This window comes from Bufo gargarizans, chromosome 6 (assembly GCF_014858855.1).
Source record: "Bufo gargarizans isolate SCDJY-AF-19 chromosome 6, ASM1485885v1, whole genome shotgun sequence".
In the NCBI taxonomy this organism is placed as follows: domain Eukaryota; kingdom Metazoa; phylum Chordata; class Amphibia; order Anura; family Bufonidae; genus Bufo; species Bufo gargarizans.
Window position 1 is genome coordinate 62,227,187 of NC_058085.1, and position 21,506 is coordinate 62,248,692.

The 21,506-nt window shown below is 41.3% G+C and overlaps 1 protein-coding gene across 1 annotated transcript in view; it reads right to left on the bottom strand.

Moving 5' to 3' along the window:
• Positions 1 to 460: 460 nt before the first annotated feature.
• The window catches only part of LOC122941391 (proton channel OTOP2-like), a 38,765-nt gene continuing 17,719 nt past the window's right edge, over positions 461 to 21,506 (bottom strand). Inside the window, exons 2-7 of the mRNA XM_044298610.1 lie at positions 13,158 to 13,615; positions 11,195 to 11,331; positions 11,019 to 11,077; positions 3,415 to 3,554; positions 2,480 to 3,327; positions 461 to 930 (exon numbers count right to left, since the gene is read on the bottom strand). Coding sequence (XP_044154545.1) covers positions 760 to 930; positions 2,480 to 3,327; positions 3,415 to 3,554; positions 11,019 to 11,077; positions 11,195 to 11,331; positions 13,158 to 13,599 — 1,797 coding nt within the window. The 5' untranslated portion in view covers positions 13,600 to 13,615 and the 3' untranslated portion in view covers positions 461 to 759. The remainder of the gene's footprint in view (positions 931 to 2,479; positions 3,328 to 3,414; positions 3,555 to 11,018; positions 11,078 to 11,194; positions 11,332 to 13,157; positions 13,616 to 21,506) is intronic.

Here is a 21,506-nt window from a genome sequence, read left to right on the forward strand (position 1 = left end):
CTTCAATTTTTTTTCGACACTGGACAGATTTCACCTATCATCAATGTCTGACCCTTAAAGGGAACCTGTCATCAACTTTATGCTGCCCATACTAAAGGCAGAATAAAGTAGAGACAGGTGAGTTGATTTCAGAAGTCTGTCCTTTAAAAGTTAAAAGTAAGTGGTTGCCGAGAACCAACATCACAATCATTGCAGACCGGGCTGGAAAAGAGTCACGGCCACCTGAGAAGAGTCATGGTTATTCAGGAATTCTTACTCTCCTGCCCACCTGCTGATGACTGACAGCCTTCTACCTAGTTTTCTCTCTAGAAGAGAACTGCCAATCATCAGCGGATGGACGGGGAGAGCAGGAGATTATGAATAACCAGGACTCTTCTCAGGTAGATTTGACTCTTTTCCAGGCCAATGATTATGATGCTGGTTCTCAGCAACCACTTACTTTTAGCTCATGGGTGACACCGCTGATATCAGCATTTCTGTCACTATTTTATGCTGCCCTCAGTGAGGTCAGCATAAAGTTGATGACAGGATCCCTTTAATTTACAGGTGGTTGGCAACCCTGCTCCTCATATTAGGTCAGAAACACAACAACTACACAATATTGTTTCGCTCATCACTGTCTATAAATAGTTAAAAAAATAAATCAGTCTTGTTGTCCTTTCCATCCATTTATAGATCACAACGAGAGGAAAAGGTTTGCCCGTCTCAGGTATATTTTCACATTGTCTTTAAAAACATTCCATCCTGGGTCTGCTCAACCTACGACATCCGAAACACTTCCAAGAGGCTGGCAGCTCCATGCATACGGTAGAAAATGCCAAACGGAAGGCTAATGTTGGTGATTATAGTCCATACTGTGGCTCCATAGAACTTCATCTCTAGATCATTCTTTAACTGTGGTCGAGCTCCAAACGCAGGCATCAACCAGAGCTGTGAAGAGAAAATGTGGAGCCTTAACATGATAGTATGACTATAGCAGAACTTTTCTATAGCATGGTCACCTGCAATAGATTTATGGGAAACTGTATGTGTGTATACAGTATATTTTGGCATCCAGAGACTCTATTGAAAGGAGCCACAAAATTCTATCCAGTTCCTTTTTCACCTCCATTGTGATAATTGTATTGAGCACCACAAAAGAAGACTATACTTCCATGCGGTTCTGGGAGGGAGAGGCCCCAGTTTTCTAGTGACCAGGACCTGTGTACGACTTCCCTTTCTAGAGAAACTGCATTACTGGCAATCATGGCTGGGAAATGGACCAATGGTCATGGAAAGGTTGAGAAAAAAGCTCTTCTGTTCTGGATGGCATACCCAGTACCATAGTAGGAGGATTGTGTGATCTTTGCTACAGGGCTCCCTCTCTTCTAAAACTGAGCACCACTTTGTTCCCAGGCGTGAAACAGTATGCTGCCTATATATACTGTAGACTAATTAGCTATAACCACTGACAGGTGACCTGAATAACATTGATGATCTTGCCAGATGTGAAGTGGGTGGATATCTTAGACAACAATTAAAATGTCAGTTCCTCAGGTTGATGGGTTGTAAACAAGGAAACGGGAAATGGAAGGGTCAGAGCACGTCCAAAATGTCATGTTTTGTAGGGTGTTCCCAGTATGCAGTGGTTAGCTCCCATCAAAAGTTGTCCAACGAAGGACAACTAGTGAACCAACAACAGGGTTGCCCAAAGCTCAATAATGTGCATGGAGGCAAAGCCTAACTCTAAGATAGCCTCATCAGTATCTAATCATTGGTGGTCCCCCGCCAATCAGCTGCTTGAGAAGACATCAGCACTCCTGTGAGCACCTTGACCTTCTCCGTGCGTATCAAGCACAGCAATATACATTGTACAGCGGTTGTGCTTGGTATCACACTCAGCCCTATTCACTTCAATGGGGCTGAGCTGCGCCTAGGCCACGTGACAGATAAATGTGTTGATACTCGGCCTAGGAAAAGTTGAGAAAAGTCTGCAACGCTACTTTGAGCGCCGGTGCCTTCTCAAACAGAAGATCAGCAGGGGCCCTGGGTGCAGAACCCCTCCGATCACATACTGATGTTCAGTATAAAACTCCCAGAACAACCCTTTAAAGGGGTTTTCACAGATTTTACAAGTGATGGCCTATGCTCAGGTACATTTCTAGGAGAGCAGCACAGCAATTACCAGATCTATACACTACACAACAGACAGAGATGTGTAATCCAACTTTAGGTGCTGGAACTACTGCAGAACAGCTGATTAGGGAGGGTGCAGTGTGTCAGACCCCCACTAATTAGGGTTGTAGAATACCTTGAGCGATCTTGTGGAGTTTATGCCTCAAGGGGTCAGACTCAGAGGTGTCTTGATTGCACATGGGGGCTCTACATAATGTAGGGCAGGTGGTTATGTAATGTTATGGTTGATCAGTGTATACATTGGTTATACCATATATAATAAGACCATTTGTGATATATATATATATACATCCCCGATACTTACTATAACGTTACCGAGCAGCAGAAAAAGGGAAATCTCCTGAATGAATCTTCTTTTTAAATTCCACGGGTGAATATGATTCACTTGCATTTGATTATTTGCTGTGTTTGATCCAGAAGGTTCTATGGGTTCATGAGACGTTTCCTCAGGTAGACTAGGGGCAACAGATTCATTTGTGTAAACCAGTTCTTTATGTGGATCCATAGAGGAATCTTGGAAAGATTCTCGATGCAGCCCTTCAATGATGAAGGTATTCTGCAATGTGAGTTGTATAATCATGAGTATGGAGTACACCAGATTCAAAGCATTGAGCAGCTCCCCAGGAGTCGTAGCCACCATTGCTACTATGGAGTAATATGAAATACAGTATTGGCCGAGTGCTGCTCCCAGGAGCAAAGTCACATCTAAAGTGCGGGTTGGATTCTTGTGACCATCCATGTCCCTCTTATCGAAACGGTAAATAATGGATCCAGCGAGTGAACCCATGGACATAATGGTGAGGACAACGACATTGAATGAATAAAACATGACATGGGCCTGGTAGCTTTTGTCTTGGATATTAACATGTACTTTGTATGTCACAAGAGCCACAATACCACCAAGAAGAACTATTCCTCCGAGTATAAGTCCCACAAAGACGCTATGAAAGCAGAAACAAGGGCTAAGACGTCGGTGGCATGGCATGTTGTCATCCATCTCACGGCCAACATTTTTCCACATCACATATGTCATAGCTGAAGCAAAGAGGCTATATTCTATATTAAATGGGTAAAGGTAATAATATCCAGTCTGAAAGATGTGGCACAAGTGGTTACTGCAACGGCAAGTGTGGCCATGTGCTCCACCAGCATCTGCAAAAAATAATTTAAAAAAAGGTTAAAGTGAAGTCAAAGATTTAAAAAATAATAATTTCTAGCCACATTCATCATGTCTTATACCTCTGTGATCATGGTACCCAGCTGTGCTGGCCACAACTTTTAAATCATCCTCCATGTCCTTCGTCTGATGGACAGACTCATCAGTCACTGCAGCCATCCAGATACTGAGGTTAGTTATGAGCACCAACATAAGACCATATCTGAGAAGTAATAATAATAACAACTAGTATTAAATATAGAAGGATAGTGTGCTTTCTGAGTTAAAATGAATGAGATGTCAGGTTATTGCCACATTACCTCTATCCCTTTAGTTGGTTGGAATTTGCACACTGCCTTCCTCAGCACTCCCTCAGTGCGCCTGCGCCGATGACGTCACCTCTAAACCCGTAAGAGAAGACGTCATCAGCGCAGGCGTACTGAGGAAGTGCTGAGGAAGCGAGCATCCTTCTCTCAGAGCGCCTGCGCTGAATGAGGTGCAGGCGCGGGATTTGAATTGCAGACAGGGCCAGCGGGAGGAGGAGAGCACTCGCTGGCCCTGTCAATCAGCAGGAGGAGGGGGCATTTTTTTAAATGGAGGATGCGGCGGCTACCAGCAAGTAACCGCCCTACTTGCTGGTAGAGAGGCAATTTACATATTATAAAAGTGCCGTTTTTTAAGAAAGGATTTTAATTAGCCTAAAAAGAAAATATGACTTTTGGGGGGTGACAGAAGCCCTTTAAAGCTGTCTATTTTTTCAACACTGAAGCGAGAACGGAGGAGGATTGAAGCTGCAATAGGCCCCTCACTTCTGCCACAGAATGATGTATAGAATGTAGAAGAATGTTTGAGCTAATAAGCTAGATACATACACACATAATATTCATTGCCTATAGTAAAGCACCTCCTTAAAGTGTCACATATGACGTATGTAGTATTGATGTTAGTAAGACCGCCATTATAACATGGCACAGGTGTTTACATTAGTTCACATACCAAAGTTTGTAAGATAGTGCACACTGCGCAGACTCTAAGTGTTATCTCCTTTCTTGCTATCTCTTTTTCCTTCTTAGCCAATGAAATAAGAAGGCATGAGCCTCAGAAGAAGACACGACCCCCTGAAGATGTAAAACGGCTTTACTCATTGTAATAAAAAAAGAGATTTTCTTGACCAGTTTTGTGTCAGCGTGTGTCTCTCCACCGGTGGATATTAACCCCTTGAGGGTACCTTGATTTGGAGCACCAGAGTGTATCTTAAATGCTTTAATTAAAGCAACTTAAACACAGATGAAATGCATCTCTCTTAGAATCACTGCACACTTCACTTATTTAGGCTAGTTTCACACTGTCATACTTTTATTTCGGCCAGCTCTCGGCATGCACTGCCGTTCTGCCGCCGGAACTCCGCTCCGCCCCCATTATAGTCAATAGCGGCAGCAGGGATCCGACAAGCTGTTCACCTGCCGGAACAGCCTGCCGGAGTCCCTTGCCGCTAGTGTGAAACTAGCCTTAGGCAGTACGTTTGTGTTGACGTCACTGATTATTTTGCCCTTCCTCTGATCTGTCAGAACAATAACCCCTAAAAAACGGATCCTGTCTGTTGAGCATTCACCTTCACTCGGTCAGCATTTGGTCAGTAATCCATCAGTATTGCTAAAACCAAAAATAAAACAGAACTGGATCCAAAACAGAGATGACACATGAATAGAATATTTGTCTGTCTTCTGTCTTTTGTACCCACTCCTGCTTTTGGCTACCAAATCACAAGCCAATTTTGATGGGACCATACAGACCTTACAGTTGCTACATAGACAGGATCCATTGTGTGTCTCATTTTACCTTCCTTCTGACAGATCAGAAGAAGGGTCAAATAAAAGAGGATGTCATCCAGGCCAAAAAGGCAAAATAGTGGCCCAGTCATGGAGTGGGGGGTGGGGGTGGGTGGGAACAGCATGGGAAGTCCACATTGTGGCCCAGTGACAGAGTGGTGAGGTAGCAGCAGCATGAGGAGACCATGGAGTGGCCCAATGACATAGTGTTGAGGTGGCAGCAGCATGAGAAAACTACAGAGAGGCCCAGTGACATAGTGGTGAGATGGCAGCAGCATGAGGATACCACAGAGTTGCCCAGTGACATAGTGGTGAGCTGGCAGCAGCATGAGGAGTAGTGATGAGCGGGAGGTGCCATATTCGATTTCGCGATATTTCGCGAATATTCGAATGAATATTCGTGTTATATTCGTCGAAATCGAATATTCGTAATTATTCCAATTATCGCGAATAATATACGATTTTTTTTCGCGTATTGCAATTATTTATCTTGATAGTATAAGGCAACGTTCCTATGCTAATTGACTATGGCTAGGCTAATATGTGTATTTTACGAAATTTCGTGATTTGCTCTAACTTCGTCTCTTAGAATATTACGAATATTCTAAAAGACGAAGTTAGAGCAATATTACGAAATTTCGTAAAATACACATATAGATTGTAATTTAGCTAATATACTGCTATAATCCCTTTTTTTGCCTCTAATTTTTTTTTTGCCTCTTCTGAACTTAAGTTTTGTAAAATATGTACACTATTAAAAAATAATACTATAGCAGTATATTAGCTTAAATACAATCTATGTGTATTTTACGAAATTTCGTAATATTGCTCTAACTTCGTCTTTTAGAATATTCGTAATATTCTAAAAGACGAAGTTAGAGCAATATTAAGAACATTTGCAAAAGCCGAAATTGCGATGCGAGTAATATAATACGAAATAATCGCATGAAGATTTCAACTTAGCACTGCTATATTCCATATTCTAGCCTAATATGGAATATAGCTGTGCTAAGTTAGCACTGCTATATTCCATACTAGGCTAGAATATGGAATATAGCAGTGCTAAGTTGAAATCTTCATGCGATTATTTCGTATTATATTACTCGCATCGCAATTTCGGCTTTTGCAAATGTTCTTAATATTGCTCTAACTTCGTCTTTTAGAATATTACGAATATTCTAAAAGACGAAGTTAGAGCAATATTACGAAATTTCTAAAAGACGAAGTTAGAGCAATATTACGAAATTTCGTAAAATACACATAGATTGTATTTAAGCTAATATACTGCTATAGTAATATTTTTTAACAGTGTACATATTTTACAAAACTTAAGTTCAGAAGAGGCAAAAAAAATTAGAGGAAAAAAATGGGATTATAGCACTATATAAGCTAAATTACAATCTATATGTGTATTTTACGAAATTTCGTAATATTGCTCTAACTTCGTCTTTTAGAATATTCGTAATATTCTAAAAGACGAAGTTAGAGCAATATTAAGAACATTTGCAAATTTCGCAAGTTGCGATGCGAGTAATATAACACGAAATAATCGCATGAAGATTTCAACTTAGCACTGCTATATTCCATATTCTAGCCTAGTATGGAATACAGCAGTGCTAACTTAGCACAGCTATATTCCATATTAGGCTAGAATATGGAATATAGCAGTGCTAAATTGAAATCTTCATGCGATTATTTCGTGTTATATTACTCGCATCGCAACTTGCGAAATTTCGTAAAATACACATATAGATTAGATTGTAATTTAGCTAATATGGAATATAGCAGTAAGTTGAAAACGCCACTGACTGGAGCAGCCAGGAAGCCAGGAATCCAAAGGACAGGTAAGAACAACTTTAGAGAAGTGGGAAAGAAAAAAAATATTATAATAAAAAAAAAAAAATACGAATATTCGAATTCGCGAATATATAGAACGATATTCTAAATATTCGCGAAATCTCGAAATTGCGATATTCGAGAAAAAAATTCGTAATTCGAATATTCGCGCTCAACACTAATGAGGAGACCACAGAGTGGCCCAATGACAGAATGCTGAGGTGGCAGCAGCATGAGGAGATCATAGAGTGGCCCAGTGACATAGTGGTGAGCTGGCCGCAGCATGAGGATACCACAGAGCGGCCCAGTGACATAGTGGTGAGGTAGGGGGAAATAACCGTACCAGCTGAAGATGATGGGTGGCAGTAGGAGCACCTGGCAGCAGGTGTGTGGCATCAGGCGGGTGGCAGCAGCAGAATAGTAGCTATAGCAGGTAACCAGAAGAAACAGGTCTCTTTTGAAGTTTAGGTGTGGCACCATGGATGATCTAGTCTGATGCATCATGATTCATCTTCACAAAGGTCAGTTTTTCCACATTTTGGGTGGACAGGTGAGTTCTCCTTGGGGTAACTATGGCCCCAGCAGCACTAAACACCCGCTCTGATGCCACACTGCTGGCCAACAAGACAGCTTGTCCAGGGCAAACTTGGCCAGTTGTTGCCACAAATCGAGTTTTGATGCCCAGTAGTCCAGAGGATCTTATATGTGGGGTGGCAGGGTGCACTCCAAGTATGCCACAACCTGCTTATTCAGGTTCTTCTCTATGTCTACCTGCTGCTGTCGGTGAGTAGTTTCTTCAGTAGGCAGGTGAAGAAAACTGCTCATCAGCGACTCTAGACTTAAGTTGCTGGTGCTGCTCCTGCGCCATCCCTCAGCAGCGATGGTAGTGGAACGTGAGCGCAGAGGGCCCCGCGGTCAGATCTGCGTGAGGATGGACGATGGCACAGATAGGCAGCGACCAACTGACTACATAGGATGTCTCGATAGTAGTTCAGTTTGTCCACCCTCTCACTGGGTGGAAAAAAGGCACCCATTTTGGACCGGTAGCAAGGGTCTAACATGGTGGAGAGCCAGTAGTCATTCCTCTGCCGAATGGTGACAATGTCGCACATCAGCCTATGTTGGGGGGATGCCGTTCTGCCGATGCAGCTCAAGGAGGGTGGGCTTTGTTGTGTACGAGTGGCTGAACTGCATGCAAAGTTTCCTGGCCATTTTCAGGTCATCTTGCAGATGGACTTCAGGAACCGCTTTACAACTAGATTGAACATGTGCGCCATGCAGGGCACATGGCTCCACCCTCCTGGATGCAGCGCCGACACCATGTTCTTCCCGTTGTCGGTCACCATGGTTATGATTTTGAGTTCTCAAGGAGAAAGCCAGGATTCGATTTCTTGATGAAGGACGCAGAGCAGTTTCTCTCCTGCAACTAGGTGCAGAACAGCGTGACACCGCCGTGCCCTGCACATGTGGTATGCTGGAGGAGCAATGTGAATTGTCCCTACAGTGGAGGCTGAGGACACAGTGGAAGATGAGGAGGTGTGAGAACGTGGAGGCGGAAGCGGTGTCACCTGAGTTGCTGGTGTGGCTGGGCAGGAACCACATTTACCCAGTGGGCCATAAAGGACATATATTGTCCCTGACCGTAGTTACAGCTCCCCACATCGGCAGGGCCATGGACTTTGGCAGACACTGACAGGCTCAAGGACTGGCCCACCTTCTGTTCTACATATACAGTATGTGCAGGGCTGGCACTGCCTTTTTCACAAATAAATGACAGCTTGGGACTCTCCACCTCGGCTCGGAACAAGCCATCAGTTCTCTGAAAGGTGTCCACCACTTGGAAAGGAAGGGACTTCAGCACAAGTAACTTGGCCAGGAGCACGTTCAGCTTCTGCGCCGTTGGATGAGTGCACGCGTACTGTTGTCTCTTGGCAATCCCTTCCGTGATCGATTGCTGACTGAATGACTGACAAGGAGTAGGAGGACGAGGATCAGGAGCATCAGGACCAGTAGATGATGGGAAGGACAGACAGCTCCCTTTGGTTGAGGTGGTGGAGCCTTGACTGCATGAAATTGGGTACGTACCACTGAGTGATGCAGTGGTTGCTGCGACAGGCTGGACCACCACATGGAGCCACGGTTCTCCCAGGCCACTTTATCGTGACGCGCATGTGTTGAAGCAGGGCGGTGGTGCCAACATCGGTACCCTGGTCACCCTTCACCTTCTGCCCACAAATTCGGCAAATGACCATGTTCACCTCCTCCGGCGGCTTAACAAAAAATTACCGCAATGCCAAGTATGCTAATTTCCCCCGAACACTCCACGCTGACTGCCTCCGTAAACCCCTTCACCGCTACTTTTCAGGCAGGTAGACTCTTGTGAAGCAGGTGCTCTTCCCTGGGCACGTTTGGCTCCTGACTTCCCATTGCTGCCACCCTGCTGACTCACAGCCGCGCTACCACCTTGCTGGCTCAGCCGCTGCCTCACTCGCAAGCTGACGCCCTCTTCTCCTGATGATGATGAAGCCCCTTCACCCGGCTCCCAAGTCTGATCGGCTACATCATCATCATCCCCAATAACAAGCAAGGTTTGCTGGAATTACTGAGCTATCATTTTGTGCAATTTGGATCCCCAGTTAGTGCAGCAAGGTGTAATACAATCGCTCCTATTACCCAGGCTCTACACTCTCCTATTCTCTTTCCTGTTCTCATTTTATAGTGTGGATAATGCCTTCCTATCCTTTCCCTACACTATGCATAATCTTTCCCTGAACTTCTAAATCATTTTTTCAGCACAATAAAGTCTTTCCTAGCACTGTCACATCTCTCCCTGCACTAAGTGCACTGGAAAATGGCAGAATTAAGGATGGCTGAGGCTATTTATAGGGCTTTGACATCACAGGAGCTGGCTGCTGATTGACTGCATGCACGGCATTGTGGGTGACCCCTCGTTCCCAGAGTTCTTTGCTCCATGTCCTAACATGTGCATCAGCCATTTTAGGAAAAATGGATTTGTTACCACGACGAGTGAGGAAATTCGGCTTCGGTGCAAATCAAATTTTTCCTGAAATTCGGATCGAATTCCACTTCGTCAACTTCGATTCGCTTATCTCTAATGACCACATCTTGCTATGTAATGCCTGGGAAGGTACCATCACCATGGGATGTATAATTACTACAGTGACTGACTACAGACATTGATTTCTACAATCAAGATTTCAGACAGCAAGTAGATTTAAAAAAAGGGGTCTAGCAAGGGTAGCAGCATCCTAGACACACAGATCTATCATGTATCAGCATGTGAGAAAAGTCTGAAACTAGGGGCAGGCTGCAAACTAAATATCAGGAAAGGAGGGTGAAAGTTAATGAAAGAATAAAGACTACAGTCCAAAACGTAGTGCAATTTTTTTTAAATGTTAGTTGACCACTAACATATGTGAAAATCATTTTTCTACATCAAAACTATTACCTTTAGGCTACGTCTACACGACGACATTTTGTTGCACTAATGTCGCGCGACAATTGTTATAATGGCAGTCTATGGTGTCGCACTGCAACATGCAACATGCTGCGACTGCGATGCAACAGTCCCGGAAAATCCATTCGAGATGGATTTTTCTGCGACTGTTGCGTCGCAGTCGCAGCATGTCGCCTGTTGCAGTGCTGACACCATAGACTGCCATTATAAAAATTGCCGCGCGACATTAGCGCAACAAAATGTCGCGCGACAAATGTTGCGCCCTATCTGTCGCGCGACTTATTGTCGCGGGACAAATGTCGTCGTGTAGACCTAGCCTTTTTTGAAAAGGACATGCAGACATGGTAGACCTCATAAAGATCTGAGTAAAATGTACAAAGGCTACATGGGTACATTAAGTCAAGGATAAGCTATACTGAGTCAGAAGAAGGTATTTAGCTAACTTCTAAAATGAGTATCACATGAACATTTAGAACAACACATTCAGGAATTTTTTTAAAAAAAGTCTGCTTTCAAAATTTTGCCAATTCTTCAAACTTCTTACCTGGAAATGTTGGTATGAATCTGCACACAGTGTTTGCTGGAGACCCAGAGAAAATATGTCTGAAACGCAGAAGCAAGTACTATTGATTAATATGATATATAATGGTTGGGGCCTGAGGTGAATTGTAACAAAGAGAGCAATAGATTCTACCAACCACATCTAGATGGGACTATTACCTGAAGGATGATGAATGCGCTCTGCACCATGGGGTGAATAAGCTTGATTGGAGACTCGCAATCAATATAACTAATGTAATAGCCAATCTTAAACACGTCAAGGACCAGACTGCAGATCCCAAAGAAGACCAGGCCACCTGCCGGAGGAGGAACACAGCGATCTTAATGACCTTTATTGAACAGCATATAAATCAAAGAACAGTTTGTCAAAAGAAGTCAACAATTTGAAAATTTCTTTCAAATAGTCATAGGTAAAAGATCCTATTATAATCAGTGTATGTAGGGTTAGTCTTAGTCAGCCATTATATAAAGAGGCTAAAGAGACCATATGGATAACATGGTTTTCATGACATTCTCAAATATTAGTTAAAAAAATAAGTCTTAGGGTCTGTGCAAAAGCAGTGTTGTGGCCCTTTTATTCTGGAGGTGCCAGTAGTGTAGTGCCTTGGAGCAGGCTTACTTTGAAGTCTGGACATTTGTAGACATTTGCCTATTTCCCTTATAAACCTCTTACTTTATTTCACTTGAAAGGGGTAACTTGCACAATTTAATACTGTTTTACTGAATTTTATATGTATGTTGTGATATATGTCCTGTTCATCTGCACTGTATTTGCTAGGCCCCGAGGAAAGGGTTAATGAATACTGAGAGACTTTTGGGACTTTAAATAAGAAGCTGGTAATTTCCCACAGCTGTCATAGGGTTTAAAATAGAGCATGCTTTGGAGGGAAAAAGCCAGACTTGTTTACCACCAAAACCAGACAGACTGACCTTTTAAATGTCTAGTTTTAGCTCTGTTGTTATGTCTGGAAACTTGTTTGTGTGTGGAAAAACTGCAATGTAATTGCCATTGAGTATCATTCAAGCTCTAATGTAAGTCTGGGACAGACGGGTGTGGTAACTTCGTAATTGTTTGTGCTGAGTTTCTCCACTCCACCCCTCCCAATAGAATGTTCCATTCTAACTAGAAATAATATATAAGGAGAGCAGTCAAAGCCCCTGCAGTTAGGGAGGAGACTGGAGAAGCCAGCCCTATGCCTCGCCTATATTGTTCTGCACCTGAATTCCTCCAGTAAAGAAGCACCCTGGTTTATGGCACACCCACGCCTTACCATCTCCTCCAGACAGAAAGCAGCACGCGTTGACACCTCAACGGTGTCTGGGAGACCCAGCGTAGCGTTGGGGCCAAGCCAAAACCGGTCACTGCAGTAGTATTTAAGGGAGTTTTGGGGTTTATAAAACGTATCATTAATAATTTATTAGAAAAATTAAAGGGATAGGCCATCAATACCTGATTGTCGAGGGTCTGAGCCCTTTAATAAAATTGTACCCATTCAGGACCCTCATCAATTAACTCTTTATCAAATATAATCTACAATGAGCATGTCTTCTTCTGGATGATCCCACATTGTCAATGCATTTTACTGACAGCCCACTGATTTATATGGGAAATGTGTAATGCCTTGTTTCCCATGTGGTGGTGCTGCACCACATATTGAACACTTGCTGTTCTGTTGCACCATAGACTACAGCTGATTGCTGGACACAGCAATGACCTGCCTTGAGCATCTTCAATCATTTCCGATGTGTCAAGTAGGGACCAGGACTGGAGACCTGTATAGTGATAGGCTTAACCTATTGAGGATTTTAGTTTTGCAACAACTGAACAGTCATAGGTTGGAGATCAGTGATCTATTCCATGACTGGTTGCTCCAGTAGATACAAAAGGTGATTTGATGCAAATAATTCTACAAAAAATTGATTAGTGATTGGGTGATACCAGAAACAGCATAAGATTCACCACAGTGGAAGATGTTTCAGGTTATCAACCTGGGGCATCAGTTTTCCAATACACTCCCATGCTGCAGTGATGAGGTATACCATGACATGTCAAAGTCACCAGGTAGCACTGGCATTAAATGCTATTATTAAAAAACATGCTTTATCGTGTAGTGTGTATTACCTCTCAGCCACACAGGTCCTGCATGGCAATCCTTGTAGAGTACTGCATTTTTTCGGCAAGAGAAATAAAATTGGAACATCATCCAAATGGTAGAGAGCAGCATCAGAATGACCAAGAAAACAAGAACTTCAGTGTCCTTCACAGAGACGTTTTCTAAGGTTCCACTGCTCACAAGTACACAAGCGATCAGACCAACATTAATGGCCAGCAGTGCAGAAAGCAAGCGCCCTCCTTTCTTCCAGATGTCAGAGGCAACTTGGATACAGTGGGTCTGGTTTTGGACAGGCAAACCCACTTGAACCACAGAACTGGGCAAAGTTATGGCATCTGCTGTAGGTAGAGACATTGTATCTTCACGAACCGTGTTTGGAACATTTACTGAATGGCTTTGGCTAATGGGGGGTACTTCCAATTCTTGCTGGGCAGATTCTAAAGTGCCCATCTTTCACTGAACAGACCTGGAAAAAAAAAAGGGAAAAAAGAACCTTAGTCTACATTCCCCTTATTCTTCATCTGCTAATGTATTTAAAGTATTGACCAATGACGTTGCGATTCCATATCTTGGTTACTATGAACTTATAAAGAGATTTATGTTGGGTTAATTCCATCTTAATCATGAGTTTCTCCTTTATCACCTCTCAACACCCTACATACAAAACCTTTCTTGGCACAGCTCTACCAAAGTTAAGGGTAAACCGAAAGGGTTAACTCTGCGGGAACAGCTGGAGCAGTTTTAATTAACAAAGCCCAAGACATCTAATTTAAATGCAAATATGTGCGATAAATCCCTTGCAGAATTCAGAAAGGTCACAGGTCAGAACTCTCCACTCCTTCTAGATACACAGAATGTCATGGCAATATTTCTTGGTAAACTGTAGATGGCATTTTTATGACATAAAGAGACCTTTGACCTTCAATTGAAAATTGTTTTGTAATGAAGAAGCCAGTTGTATCTTATCATCCCTTTTTATATTGGGCTTCAGAGCACCTTATACATAAATTAAAGGGGTTTTCTAAGACTTTACTACTGATGACCTATCCTCTGGATAATATCCAAATAAAAAGTGGTGGCAGCATCTCCAATCCAAAAAGGTTTATTCACACAGGGTCCATGAGACAGTACACGTTTCGGCTACATGGTAGCCTTTCTTAAGCTACTTATGAAGTGCAAAACAGGGGTATATAAGGTGCATTCAACCCCTCCTCTCATATCAATATGACAATGGAATAACTAATTACGACAACTAAACACCTGTTAAAATGTGTTCACCAATAACACCTATTCATACAGTGATTGCTATCACTATCCACCAATCGATAAAAACTTCCATTACCTTCAGGGGGATGGCTGCACCTGGAAGCCCCATATCACACACATGTATGCCGTCTTGGCGTTCCTCTATTCGCAATACGCATGCTCAGCAAGGATCAGTATCTCCCTCCTCCAGAGCCATGACGTATCTTTGTCATGTGCTTCACTCAGGATCACATGATAAAAAAAAGCTCCAGCCCACCTGACCATGCCGAAATCCGCCCAGTGTTAGAAGTGTCTTCATCACCATGGAGACCAGCCTCATAGTGCAATACATCCGCGGATTAAACCCAATCAAAACATTTTGGCATAATGGTCATCTCAGGATGGCTATTGTATACAGTTTTAACCCTTTATTTATCCACAATTCTAAATCATCCTATTGCGCACGATGGGGCTCCAAATGCAGTGCAACCTCCTATATAACACAAATAACAGACATATTAAAAACAACTCCATAAGTTCGACCATAATTATACACTGATGTGACAAATAGATATTACTCCATACCACTTACATTAAACTCTATATTCAAACCATGCGGTTGTAATGCTCTCAGAGTGAAGATCTACTTCAGTTCCTTCTTTCTAAGTATCAATTCCTTATCTCCTCCTCTCCTCAATATTCCTACTGAATCAATCACGCAAAATCTAAACTGGCCACTCTCCACAAAATAGTTAGCCACTGGTTTTTCCATGATCTTTTTTCTAATCGTGCTTTTGTGTTTGTTTATTCTCTCTCTAATCTCCATAGTCGTTTCTCCAACATAAATCAGGCTACAAGGATACTGAATCATGTAGATCACGTCACGTGATCTGCATGTATAGTAGCCTCTGATTTTATATGTTCGTCCAGTATACGGATGTACAAAGGTGTCACCTTTAATCATGTTACCACAATTGCAACAACCCAAACATGGGAAATTGCCCATCTTCTGTGGAGCTAAATAGCGTTGTCTATCCACCTGTGCACTACCTACATCTGTTTTAACCAATCTATCACGTAAATTAGTTTGTCTTTTATACGCCATCAAGGGCTGTACTTGAAGTTCTTTCTGTGTACAATGTGCCACTCCTTCTTCAAAATTCGTGATATTTGACCACTGTGAGTGCCATAAGTCGAGACAAACGGAATCCTCTGTCTCACTCACTTTAGGGTTGAAATGTGTAAAAAATTCAAAAATAGAGGTTATCCCCAGAGGTTGCTAAAGAGATCTCGAGATAGGGCAGCTAAAATGGTGAGGGAAATTACTGTACTCTACAAGGCAACCCTAAAGTGAGTGAGACACGGAGGATTCTCTACTTATGGCTAGCGTTGAGCGCGAATATTCGAATTGCAATTTTTTTTCTCGAATATCGTGACTTCGAGATTTTGCGAATATTTAGAATATAGTTCTATATATTCGCGAAATTAAATATATATATTTTTTTATTGTTATATTTTTTTCTTTCCAACTTCCCTAAAGTTGTTCTTACCTGTCCTTTGGATTTTTAGCTTCCTGGCTGCTCCAGTCAGTGCCCGTTGCCGCTTCTGCCGACTTCCGTGCTCATGGAGCGTCCCCATCACCATGGGAACGTCTCCATATACTAGAATGTACTGTCGGATTTGAAAATTACGTTGAAATCGCAATTCGATTAATTCAAGTTATAATAATCGAACTGCGATTTCAACTTGGACCTGGTTTACTATGGTTGGCTTGGTAGAATTAGCGAATATGACGAATGTATTCGTCATATTCCACAAAACGAAGATAAAGAATGTATTCGTCATATTCCACAAAACGAAGATAACGAAGTATTCTCCCATCTTCATTTTTAGCTATCTATTTATCAACTTCGCTAATTCTAGCAATCAAATAGGAAAGTTGACTATAGAGACAGCTAAGTTTAATTCGCTATGCGATTATATTACTTACCTTTTTTTTTAATAAATAGAATAATTACAATACCTGATAATTATTATAATTATTCTATTCATAAAAAAAAGCTAAGTAATATAATCGCATAGCGAATTACACTTAGCTGTCTCTATAGTAAACTTTCCTATATGATTGAAAGAATTAGCGAAGTTGATGAATAGGTAGCTAAAACGAAGATGGAGAATACTTTGTTATCTTTGTTTTGTGGAATATGACGAATACATTCGTCATATTCGCTAATTCTACCAAGCCAACCATAGTAAACCAGGTCCAAGTTGAAATCGCAGTTCGATTATTATAACTTGAATTAATCGAATTGCGATTTCAACTTGGACCTGGTTTAGTTGAGACCCAGCAGCAGCATCAAGTTGAAATCGCAATGCGATTAATATAACTCGAAGTAATCGCATGGCGATTTCAACTTAGTACTGCTATATTCCATATTAGTTAATTTTAGCCTAATATGGAATATAGCAGTGCTAAGTTGAAATCGCGATTCGATTAATTCAAGTTATAATAATCGAATTGCGATTTCAACTTGGACCTGGTTTACTATGGTTGGCTTCAATGGCTTGGTAGAATTAGCGAATATGACGAATGTATTCATCATATTCCACAAAACGAAGATAACGAATGTATTCGTCATATTCCACAAAACAAAGATAACAAAGTATTCTCCATCTTCGTTTTAGCTACCTATTCATCAACTTCGCTAATTCTAGCAATCATATAGGAAAGTTTACTATAGAGACAGCTAAGTTGAATTCACTATGCGATTATATTACTTTGCTTTTTTTTATAAATAGAATAATTATAATAATTATCAGGTATTATAATTATTCTATTTATTTTTAAAAAAAGCGAAGTAATATAATCGCATAGCGAATTAAACTTAGCTGTCTCTATAGTCAACTTTCCTATTTGATTGCTAGAATTAGCGAAGTTGATGAATAGATAGCTAAAACGAAGATGCAGAATACTTCGTTATCTTCGTTTTGTGGAATATGACGAATATATTTGTCATCTTCGCTAATTCTAGATAACAAACCATTGAAACCAATAGGAAAGTACTAGCCTTAAGTTAAAAATCGCAATACGCGATTATTTAAATTGCATATTAATCGCGATAAATGAAATAATTACGAATATTCGATTTTGACGAATATAATACGAATATTCAATTTTGTTCATTTGATCTGGCTCTGCCCGATTGTTCAGGGGTATTGGTCGCAAGTTTTTCAGTACCTTGAGAGAGAGACAGGGAAACCGGCCCCTTTGGAGATTAGTATTGCAGTCCTGGGAGACACTAGAAGAATTGGGGGGGACAGAGAAAGTGAAAGAAAATGGGAAAAAGGTCTGATGTTGGCACGAGTAGTCTTGGCCAGAGGATGGGGAGCTGACAGCCCGCCAAATGTGGCGGACTGGAAAAATTTATGTGAACGGGTGACAAGTTACGAGAAAGCCAGGCAGATGAAGCCATGAATAAATAAGGAAAAGTACAAGTGAGGGAACTACAAGGTTTCTGAAGAGAGGTTACTGAAAGGAAAGGCCTTTTGGATACTCCCAAGACAACCAAAAAGGGGTGGAGGGGAGGGAGGGTAGGTTTTTCTTGGGGAAGGGAGGGGGGGGATGTTATATGAGGTTTTTTAAAAAAGCTAAATTGAATGGGGATAAATTACTGGAGTATGTCTTCGTAGTTTATAATGGTGTATAACTTTATTGTTAAGATACCCGCTTGCAATCTATGATGGCATATATATGTATTTTTGTAATGGTTAACTATGTTATGCTTTAATAAGAAGAAAATGATAAATAAATATAATTTAAAAAAGAATATTCGCGAAATATCGCGAAAATTGAATATTGCACCTCCCGCTCATCACTACTTATGGCACTCACAGTGGTCAAATATCACAGATTTTGAAGGAGTAGCACATTCTACAAAGGGGTTTACCCTCTGGTAAAATAATTTCAAGTACAGCCCTTGATGGCATATAAAAGACAAAGTATTTCACGTGATAGTGGATAGACAACGCTATTTAGCTCCACAGAAGATGGGCAATTTTCCATGTTTGGGTTGTTGCAATTGTGGCAACATGATTAAAGGTGACACCTTTGTACATCCGTATACTGGACGAACATATAAATTCAGAGGCTACTATACATGCAGATCACGTGACGTGATCTACATGATTCAGTGTCCTTGTAGCCTGATTTATGTCGGAGAAACGACTATGGAGATTAGAGAGAGAATAAACAAACACAAAAGCACCATTAGAAAAAAGATGATAGAAAAACCAGTGGCCAAGCATTTTGTGGAGAGTGGCCTTTCGATTAATCAGTTGAGATTTTGCGTGATTGATTCAGTAGGAATATTGAGGAGAGGAGGAGATAAGGAATTGATACTTAGAAAGAAGGAACTGGAGTGGATCTTCACTTTGAGAGCATTACAACCGCATGGTTTAAATATAGAGTTTAATGTAAGTGGTATGGAGTAATATCTATATATGTCACATCAGTGTATAATTATGGTCGAACTTATGGAGTTGTTTTTAATATGTCTGTTATTTGTGTTTTATAGGAGGTTGGAATGCATTTGGAGCCCCATCGTGCGCAATAGGATGATTCAGAATTGTGGATAATAAAGGGTTAAAACTGTATACAATAGACGTCCTGAGATGACCATTATACTGAAATGTTTTGATTGGGTTTAATCCGCGGATGTATTGCACTATGAGGCTGGTCTCCATGCTGATGAAGACGCTTCTAACACTAGGTGGATTTCGGCATGGTCAGGTGGGCTGGAGCTTTTTTTATCATGTGATCCTGAGTGAAGCACATGACGAAGATACGTCATGGCTCTGGAGGAGGGAGATACTGATCCTTGCTGAGCATGCATATTGCAAATAGAGGAACGCCAAGACGGCATACATGTGCGCGATATGGGGCTTCCAGGTGCAGCCATCCCCCTGAAGGTGATGGAAGTTTTTATCGATTGGTGGATAGTGATAGCAATCACTGTATGAATAGGTGTTATTGGTGAACACATTTAAACAGGTGTTTAGTTGTCGTAATTAGTTATTCCATTGGCATATTGATATGAGAGGAGGGGTTGAATGCACCTTATATACTCCTGTTTTGCACTTTATAAGTAGCTTGAGAAAGGCTACCATGTAGCCGAAACGTCGCACTTTATTTCACCTTGTGTACTGTCTCACCTTTTTTGGATTGGAGATGCTTCCACCACTCTTTATTTGGATATTATCGTGTTGACCCTAATGGATCTGGGGTCTTGGACTGGCTGATGCATTCCTAGGAAATCCATGAGGTACTATAGTGCTGCTCTATTTATATATTTATATCCTCTGGATAGGTCATCAGTAAATGATCAGTGGGGGTACGACACCTGGGACCCCTGACGGTCAGCTGTTTGAGAGAAGGCAGTGGCACTCGCAGTGGAGCTGCGGCCTTCTCTCAGCTCGCCAAGCACAGAGTCAGACCCCCACCGATTAGATACTGATGATGTATATACAGGATAGGTCATCAGTAAAAAAAACTCTCAGAAAACCTCTTTAATGAGTCTTGCAACATGACTAAGTAAAAAATATATTTGTACCATGTTAGCCAATAATAGAAGATTAAAAAAAATGAATTCCTCAGTAGTGTTTACCTTTTAATGGCTAACTCAAAAAATGATGACAAAATTCCAAGCTTTTGAGACTACTTTGGACTCTTTCTCAGGCGTCTTTTTAGACAGTTTCTGAAGATTCAGATATTTATACATCAAAGTACACAGAAATAATAAGGTAGATGAGACAAGTGACAAGAGAAAAGTTCACTTGTCTCATCAACCTCATTATTCCTGTGTACTTTGGTGTATACATATGTGAATCTTCAGATACATAAAAGATGCCTGAGGAAGATACTTAAGTAGTCTCGAAAGCTTGGAATTGTGTCATCTTTTCAGTCAGCCATTAAAAGGTATCAACCACTTAGGAAACATGACTAGAGATTTTATCCAAACAGAATGCCCTCCAAAACGAAAAGTCAGACATTGACTTACACGGTAGCTATCCATAGGTGGAACTATAGAGACAGCTTCTGTCCCTCTAGAGGAGAGTTCATTTGCATAGCATTTCCCAGGGAACATTGTTTGTAAGACTCCCTATGCCAGTTGGGGGTCTCCACAAAGAGGAACAGTATCCCCAACAGCAAGAAACAACATTACAGAGCTGAGAATACCTATAAAAGCAGAAGGCACATCTCATGGTGGCAGGAGGATGTCAAACAAATAAGTGTCACTAACTTTGAATAGTTGTGCTATGTATGTATGCAGACATGATGCTATATAGCAGTAAGGTATCTCCATGCATACACAGGGATTTATTCCTACCACTTGATACCACCCCTTCCAGCAGGGAGAAAGTAAAGCGCTGCAGCAATTTATGCATCCTCCTACTGTGCCTCATATTGAATACATGCAGTGTCTAACTGGGGTTTCTTGGGCCCACCAGAGGAATTTTTGTTTCAGGCCCAAACCCCGATACTATCAATAATGTCTAATAAGTTTTGAATCGTATAAATAGACCCTAAAGTTAAGTAACTGACTCCAAAGGCAGCTCCAAATGTTTTTCTTTCTGACCTTTGGGGCCTACTATTGCATCAGAGTATAGGCCCACTGGATGATCCTCTGGTACTCTGGTGGACCAGTCTGACCATGACAACATGAACGGAATGAAGCTAATGAGGTCAATGGATGAACAATTTAAGTAGCATTTTAAAGATTCTCAAATATACAACAACATAATATAATTTCTTACAATGGCAAAAGGGATTTTTGGAAAGAGTTCTGAAAAGATGACTCTCAAGTGTTGCCACCTGGTGTAAATGTGTGTAAAGAGCATTTGACTAAATGGCATTGTTTCAATCATAACAAATTACTAACTAGTTGCTATGTACATTTGCATAACAGTAAATATTGTCCTTCCTGTATTTAATACGTTAGCTGTCATTTCATTTATTTTTCAATGCGTAGGGGCATAATGCAAAGTGTTTTTTTTTTTATATACATCTAAAGTGTCCCCTTAGCAACCCTCTAATTGAGCAATGCTAGAGAAAT